The sequence below is a fragment of the Quercus robur genome, chromosome 5 (genome assembly GCF_932294415.1).
Source record: "Quercus robur chromosome 5, dhQueRobu3.1, whole genome shotgun sequence".
In the NCBI taxonomy this organism is placed as follows: Eukaryota; Viridiplantae; Streptophyta; class Magnoliopsida; order Fagales; family Fagaceae; genus Quercus; species Quercus robur.
Window position 1 is genome coordinate 24,016,870 of NC_065538.1, and position 8,446 is coordinate 24,025,315.

Genomic DNA, 8,446 nt, shown 5'->3' on the forward strand with positions numbered 1-8,446 from the left:
GCGCACTCTTCCCGGGCTGACCTTCCATCAACTCCAACAAGCTTCTTTGGGGTTTTCTCTGTATCCCCATCTCGTCAAGATCTTCCTCGAAGTTTATGGATTGATCAAAAATCCCAAAGTCGTCCGAGGTTTCAGAGACCTCTACAACTTCTTCCTCATCTTTTTCCTCTTCCCTTCTCTCTTCTACTTCCTCTTCTCGGGGGGTAAGCTGGGATGAAGAGGCTCCTGCTGAGACTTTGGCCACGAAAAGAGGCCCAGTACGGGATGTATATTGGGGAAGTGGAATACCTTCTGGGACTATGAACCCTATATAGGCAACACTGATACGGTGAAGCCAAGGATCGCGGGCTCTAATAATGTACTTCGGCGCCTGGAAAGCGGATGATAGGGGGGTATAGTCGAGGATTAAATGTGCTGCCCGGAGCTGGCCGTCAGCTTCATTCACGTATATCTCGGCTTTCAATACCTTATCCAAACTCGCCTTATTAACTAACCTAAGGTTGGGCTTTGTGTAACATCTATCTACAGAACCATTGAATTGAAGCAAAGCGTTGTTAGAGGTAGGAATCACGAGAAAAAAAAAAAAAAAAAAAAAAAAAAAAAAAACTTATACATAAACCAAATGTTATGAATCTCTGACTATGCTCCCACTTGGTACTCCTTCCATCGTGGGGCATGGTAGACCATTATGCCATTCCCTGGAGAAGATAAGGAAATCCTCCTTTAGGTTCTTGTTCGAAGTGGGAAGGCACTAGATCAGCCTCACTTCGGGATATCTCGACCTAAGATAATACCCTTGCCCTTTCAGGTGATGGAGATTGTACACCCAATTCACATTATGGTGGGTCAGTTTTAGGTTCATCCTCTCGTTCAAAGCGTCTATGCTACCTAGAACTCTAAACATATTTGGGACACACTACGTAGGGGATAGCCAGGAAGATGATGAAAAAGGAGAAGGGTAGGTTCAGTGTATGAGCTTTGGAACTATGTGGTCATCGAAGGTAAGAAAGAGAATTGATTTGAGAACGCCTTTATAGTCATGTAGAAATTATAAGCGGTAAAATTCCTGCTCATGAAACGAGATAGACCCTCCATTGCTTGATTTGCATCTCACCATCGAACGTGAGAGACAAGGGTGTCGCCAAAATTTAATGCTGCCAGAATCGGGATACTGAAGCGTCAGAAGCATGCCTCCAAACATGACTGGGTATGGGCTTATGACGTCAAAATCCATCTTTTCTCCCGAGGAGTCAAAAAGTAAGATTTTGAAGGGCTATTGTGGGGGCCGGTCAGTCATTAAAATTATTAAAGTCAAGTTAATTGGGCCTGTGGCCCATCCGAGGATGCTTGAGGGGGCCCATACCAGATTGAAAGGGTAACCAAACGAAGGGAAGAGGGAATATCACGAAAGGTGAGTTCAGTATTCGTCCGAGAACAAAACCCTTATCGACAATATGAGTCCGAGGATGATCAAGACGCCATTTGGTTACAGACATACCTCGGAGCTACATCACCACTCAAGATGGGATAAGGGAGCCAAAGGTGGGAGAGAGAGAAGGCAAACAAATATCTATGGTAACAGCTGCCTCCGCATTAATTGCCTCCTAACCAACTCTCTGGCCGCATTAATGTGGAAGTGATGCCTGAACAGTGGTGAAGCAGCCTTACAGTTACTAGAAGGAGGTTCCAAAAGGTGTTAGATGGGACAGAAAGAGATCCCCTGAACCTAACCTACACGTGTATGGTGAAGATGGAATAAAGAGGGCGGTATATAACATGAGAGAAAGGCATGCAAAAAGGAGTCGAAACATAGAGAGGAACAGAGAGAAAACTGAAAAAGAAAACTTAGAAAGAATAGAGTTGTATTGGTTTCAAAGAAAAACCGATTGTTATAGCGGCTCTGATCCACCTATAAACGGGAGGTTGAATCTTTTTGCTTCTAGAAAGGTTAATCTAGTTCTTGAACACCCACGCTCTACAAATTATGTTGTTTGGGCCCCTAACGTGCTAACCCAATATCATTTTGGGATTGTTACGAATAGAGTCCTTACAGGTAGAAAATGTAAATTGTACATTTTTTTTACTTTCTCAATTTTTTTTTTATGTTTATTAATTCTAGACTTTTTGATTTTTATACGCAATAACTTACTTAGATAGATATTTATAACGTAGTCTTACATTTGACTCTAAAATTAAGAAATAATTTCTCTTTAAAAATAAATAATTTAGGACACATAACACAAAATTGGATTTCAATTGTATAAAACTTGGAGTTTTGTATCAAATCCTTATAGAATTTAATCTCATAATTATTTTGGTTTATATATCATAATATGATTCAAGCTTTGACAATTATGGATATAGGTTAAGGAGTAATAATTAAAAAAAAGAAAAAAACTAAAGTTACGGAGTAATAATTAGGGTGCATTTGGGAATAGTTTATTTAACTGAAATTGAAATTTTTTTACTGAAAGTGTAAAAGAAAAAAAAGTTAAAATCTAGCTAAATAGTACAATAGACTCATGAATAATACCAAAAAGAAACTAAAAACTAAATAAGCTGAATATGATTCAAGCTTTGACAATTATGGATATAGGTTAAGGAGTAATATTTTTTTAAAATAAACTAAAGTTAAGGAGTAATAATTAGGGTGCGTTTGGGAGTAGTTTATTTAGCTGAAATTGAAAACTTTTTACTGGAAATGTAGAAGAAAAAAAGTTAAGAGTTAGCTAAATAGTATAATAGACCCATGAATAATACAAAAAAAAAAAAAAAAAAAAAAAACTAAAAATTAAGTAAGCTGAAGCAAATAAGCTATCCCAAATGGGTTCTTAGTTGTATTAATTATGAACTACAAATCTACAATACATATATTGTAAAAAGAAAAGTACTTTTATTAATAATTTATTAGTTTACACGTTCAAATTTATCGTGTTTTTGTGTGTTTTTCTTGCTATTTGCACACATATTGCCTTCATTTGAGGGAATATATATATATATATATATATATATATTTATTGAAAACAGGAATCTTTACAATATATATATATATATTATAACATTATTTAATAAAGTATTAAATATATCCCAACTTGTACTTTTATAGGACTTATCCATATACCATATTAATTGATTCCGAACACTTTTTGCTATTTTTGGGCAACCACTTGGTCCTTCCTCTCAAAATCTCAGACCCGTCCTCAGCTCGTAGTAAGTGATCAAACTCTACCCCTCCATCCTCTGTAGAGTGACTGGTGCCATCTTTCTTAAGTTTAGTCAAGGACTGAAGTATGCTATTCCACCCACACTCCTTTCGATATTCCAAAGTCATGACAGAAAGGTTGTGACTCGCCAAGATTGAGCGAGGTGCACTCTGACAGAATGGAACTTTGAGACCATATGAACAAAATAAATGTAGTCTGTAGAAGATTTGAATATGATATGATAGAGCAGTAATGCAATTTCACACTCTCTTATAATTTTGTTGGAGATTTGCATATATTTCAGCATATTATTTCTAACATATTATCGATCATATATAGAAAGTTTAAAAGAAAGGGCATAATCTAGATTCTAAAATAAAAGTCAAGAAATATCATAATGATGTACATTGCAAGTTGTGTTTGGTTTGGTGGAAATTGATTTGGAAAAATATTTTTCGCATTTATGGGTGTTTGGGGTAATGGAAAATGTTGGTTAACTAAAAATATTTTTCCTCTTGACCATAAAATAAAGGCACTTATGACATAAAATTGTTTATGTTTTCATTTTTTGTAAACCGTTTTTACCCTTATCCAAAACTTATAAACTGAACCTCCACCCACTATTTGCCACCCAACCACCATCGCCCGCTAACTTCCTTAGTCTCGGTGGCCATCCATCGCTATCGGTGGTGAACCACTATTGCTGATGGCCATCGGTCACCTCAACTCTGGTTCTCATGATGATTTTTTTATCTAAAGTTTTTATTTATTTATTTTATATATGTGCTTGGGAGATGAAAAAGTGTGAGAAAGTAGTAGATTATATGTTTTTCATAGAATTTTAAAAAATGTAACCAAACATTGGAAAATATTTTCTGGAGTATCTTTAGGAACGTAACCAAAACTTGAAAATAATTTTTTTTCCTTGCGATTGAATTTTTTTTTTTTTTTTTTGGGTCAAACTAAACACAACCTGTTTTGGAGATTTGTGTGTGTGTGTGTGTGTGTGGTGGCAACTGAGCTTTGAAAGTTTTGAACTAACATGTGTTGTTATATCTACTTAGGTTCTGACCAAAGTGAGAAACCCCTAAACATGGAAATAAGATTATTAACAGAATTATGTACGAACAAAAAGACATGGTTGATGATTAAGGATCTACCTCAAGAATCCAGCTAATGTATTTCACATGGTTTACGTGATAATTGATATCCAAATCATTCCATAAAGGCTGCATATTTCAACAACAAATTAGGAGAATTGTTTAAATTGAAGTCATTATGAATAATTGCTCAACAAATTCAAGACGCTTACCCTTAAACCAGTTCGGATATAATCCGCCGTCTCAAAGTCCAAATGCTGGAGTTTTTTCTTGGCCTTATTAATGATAGGGTCACTTTTAAAAACGAGATGCTTCATTTCTGCACCAACTTCCTTTTCTAAAGATATTTTCCTTGTCTTCGTATTCATCATCATATACAGGCTGCATATAACCAAAATAACTCCAGTGAACGGCGTAATATACTCAAGAATCAATGAATTAGCTTCAAACAAAGATATAGACATATAGCATGCACATTTTTCAATCAAAAATTTGATTTTAAGTAAATGGAATGACAGGAAGAAAATTAACTGATACATGGACAAACAAGTTTCAACCTGGTTGCTCGAATAAGAGTTTCGCCTGTCTTGTAATCACGGACAAGCCAGTCACATTCTTTTCTCTTTCCTGACGCAGAAGCAAACCAATGGTCCACTTGAACTACATCAGCCCTTCAAACATAGTCATCGCATGTCTTAATAGGATATAAATTTAAGACTTGTTAAGTGCAATTATTCCAAAGTGCGCAATTGTTGCAAAAACATATAATGTAATTCCAGTTCAACATCAAGAATCTTTAATATATCTTAGTTTTGAATTCTTGCAACTAAACAATACACCCTACTTGTTGTATGCCGGAAAAGAATTAAATCAGCTAATTAGTTCTCTGATTTCAATAAATGAAAGAGGATATACTTGCTTTTAACCCTATGGGATACCAGGGATATATAATACAATCCATTGGAGACTATGTCTCAAAACACTCTTTCCCTCTTCCCTCTGATCAGAGAGAGAAAGAGAGATTAGAAGAAGAAGGATAAATGATGGTTTAATATGAAATAATCAAACATCATGAATGTCCCACCCAAAATGAGTCTCTATACCCATTATTTCTATTCATGGGCATGAAGCTCGAAATTTCTGTCTATCATCATGACCATTACATCTCACACGCTGCAATTAAGGAAGGGGGAGGAGATCCTAGAGACCATGGTCAGACCTGAATCCTATATAAGCACTAGGCCACATGGCCCACATCCATTCCAAGGTATGAAAGAAAAACCCTAATTACTTGATTACTTTCTTGATATTAGGTTTAGTGAGTTTTGACTTTAGTATCAGAGAAGTTTAGCTCAACGCCGCACCCATGTGACCCTAATTGAGTGTTTTTATCTTTCATAGGTCTTATGAAACTTAATTTGGATGCACGACTCATTGGGATCTATAACATCATCAAGGTGAATATAATATTTTTGGATCAACATATATTATTAGGGTGATACTTTGGTTTCATTAGAATTTATATAAAAGTTTAATATAATTAGTGAGAATATATACCAATTAATTTTCAAATTAATAAAATTCTCAACACAATTATGCTGATAATTGAAAAGGCATGTATAGGTTACCATGTAGGCAGACGCTCCACCTCAATTTGTAATCGATAGACCACCCATACAAGGTCCTTTCTATGCATCTCTGGTGTACTACCAAAACCATTGGCTTGCAGCCCCAAACTCTTAAGGTGGTTAATTGTTGATTCCTACAAGGACAAGAGCCAGGAAAGTTAAGGGTTTCAATTGGTACAATGACTTAATTTAACTTACCAAATTACGATACCGGATCTAGAACCTGCAAACGATTCACTAAGGCTTCTATGGAAACTTTGCCATCAGGGTCTGACTCATATGATCTAAGTAAGTATTTTTGCTGGAGTACAAGCCCTCCATGCAGCAACTTTCCACCAAATGTGTCCGTAATTAAATCAAGCCGCCTTGGATTCAAATTCAGTTCTTTTTGCCTTTTCTCAGTATCTGCGCACGGCAATCATATTGACAATAGCAAGAAGTGAAACCAATCAGCAGAGGCAGAGCTAAGATTTAGTCCCCAGTGAATTGTAATTGTAGTCGAAACCAATCTTTTACACTTACGTGGGAGCCACATAACGAAAGAACATCATAAAACATATATAATACATGTAATGCACAACATGATACAATCAGGACTTTTACTAAATGGTACCATTTTCCTCGGGAGGCTCTTTAGTCTGCATCTTAAATAGCAAAGCACGGTGAGGAGCAAAGTTGAAATTATTTCCATTAGTAATTAGGCTGTTGCTTCTTCCTTTCCAACACATGGTGGGGTTATTTTTTGAAGAGGACAGTGATGGAAGGATCAGCCTGAAGACTGTCGGGGTGACCAAAGCTGTTACCATGGATTGATTATATGACCTCCTATTAGAAAAAGCAGCGAAAAGATAAAGTAAAAATGGTGAAAAAATGGTGAATTTTCTGATGAGTAATTTGAACCAAATCCTAATTAAGTGGAAACCACTCAAATTTATAAGAAAGTATCAAATGAAATTATCACAAATGGTCTCTAGGAAATTCTGAATGAATCTATAATACCTAAGGGGAGTAACTTTATACATTTTCAATATAACGTTAATTTGTTCATTATATAGGGACGCGCCAGGTTTGAGATTATTTATTTATTTATTTATTAGGAGTAGGTTAGGGATTAGCTTAGTGGGGACAAGGATGCGGAATAGGCTACCCAGCCCTACTATTGTCTCCCTCTCTCTCTCTCTCTCTCTCTCTCTCTCTCTCACACACACATATATATATATATATATATGTATATATATGCAGCCTAAAGTTCTTTTACAGATCATGTTCCTATAAATTAATTGGCAGGATTACAATTGAGTATTGATCCCCTGGATCATCCAATAGAGTATAAAAAAACTTCTCTCTAAATATATGTCAACCAGATCTAGCATTTGTTTGTGAAGAAAATAAGGCTTTTCTTCTTCGCCAACTAATCTATATAGATATGTATTGCAGTTTTAAATGGTAAATTATATTCTTCTTTTTTTAAAAGTAAATGTGTCTCAATCTCAAATCTTTTTATTGTTGGGTACATGAGTCAAAACTTGGGAGGGGTGGAAATTGCTTACAAGTCACAATCTCAAACCTTTTTAATGCATTGCTTGAGACATTTACTTGTCGGTAGAGAGGCATGAGAGATAACACCGACAACTTGCTCTAATTTTTTTATGATTCTCATCAAATGTTTTCTTAAGCTTTGTATGATGCTATATTTGTCTTTTATGAAAATGTCCACGGGCTCTACAACGGAGCAACATGTATGAACCTTCTTCAATTGCTACTTGTATGTGATGATGTGCAGATTCGTCAGTCATTGTAAGTGCGTCCAGATGGAGCCAAGTCTTTGTCTGTGTCACCTTGAAAATGATAAGATAGCTTCCTTAATGTGGTCACTGGTATGGTGCCTGCCACAACGTCTTCGATACTAAAGTCAGTATAAGAAAAGCTTTTAGGAAATAAAAGAGTATCAAAATAACTAGTAGTGCTTTTTAGATGTGTCTATGTACCTTGTATTGGTGCTATGAGAGCTTTATATATATTTCCATAGCCCCTAACCGTTGTGGTTGTTAATGTAGCTTTAATGTCTCTCTTGGTAATGCCTCATGCTTAGTAATGTGAGCCTCAATGAGGCATCCAACGGTCTGTACAGTTAGTCTTGTAACTGCTCGGGACATTATTTGCTGTATTGAATGGCTTCGTTACTTTCATTAGTGATAGGGACATGTGGTTAGCTCGTCTTAGAGGATGGCCTCGTTGGACTTGATGAGATCGTTCAGGTAGGTTGAGTTCATCAGTCCCATCAATATGCTTTATAATCTTTGTATGCCATTCTGGTTTTTTTTTGCCGTCAATTTGTGGAGGTGGTGGAGGAGGAGAGAGAGAAATGTAAATAAGAGGGAGAGTCAGAAGTCAAACTTTTTTGGATTAAGAGATAGGTTTAGAAAGTAATAAATGAGGGTAATTAATTAGATTCTAATTAGAATATTTGTAATAATTATAGTCTTTTTTTAACCATTGGATCTACTTAAATCCA

At 35.8% G+C, this 8,446-nt stretch overlaps 1 protein-coding gene across 2 annotated transcripts in view; it reads right to left on the reverse strand.

Annotated features, from left to right (window-relative positions):
• Positions 1-7,039, reverse strand: part of LOC126725567 (palmitoyl-acyl carrier protein thioesterase, chloroplastic-like) — a 52,079-nt gene extending 45,040 nt beyond the window's left edge. The window contains exons 1-7 of one of the 2 annotated variants that reach the window (XM_050430362.1): positions 6,545-7,039; positions 6,143-6,336; positions 5,932-6,065; positions 4,861-4,974; positions 4,516-4,684; positions 4,364-4,432; positions 3,055-3,373 (exon numbers count right to left, since the gene is read on the reverse strand). In XM_050430362.1, coding sequence (XP_050286319.1) covers positions 3,110-3,373; positions 4,364-4,432; positions 4,516-4,684; positions 4,861-4,974; positions 5,932-6,065; positions 6,143-6,336; positions 6,545-6,737 — 1,137 coding nt within the window. In that variant the 5' untranslated portion in view covers positions 6,738-7,039 and the 3' untranslated portion in view covers positions 3,055-3,109. The remainder of the gene's footprint in view (positions 1-3,054; positions 3,374-4,363; positions 4,433-4,515; positions 4,685-4,860; positions 4,975-5,931; positions 6,066-6,142; positions 6,337-6,544) is intronic. The other variant, XM_050430363.1, reaches the window with a different exon arrangement.
• Positions 7,040-8,446: the final 1,407 nt, after the last annotated feature.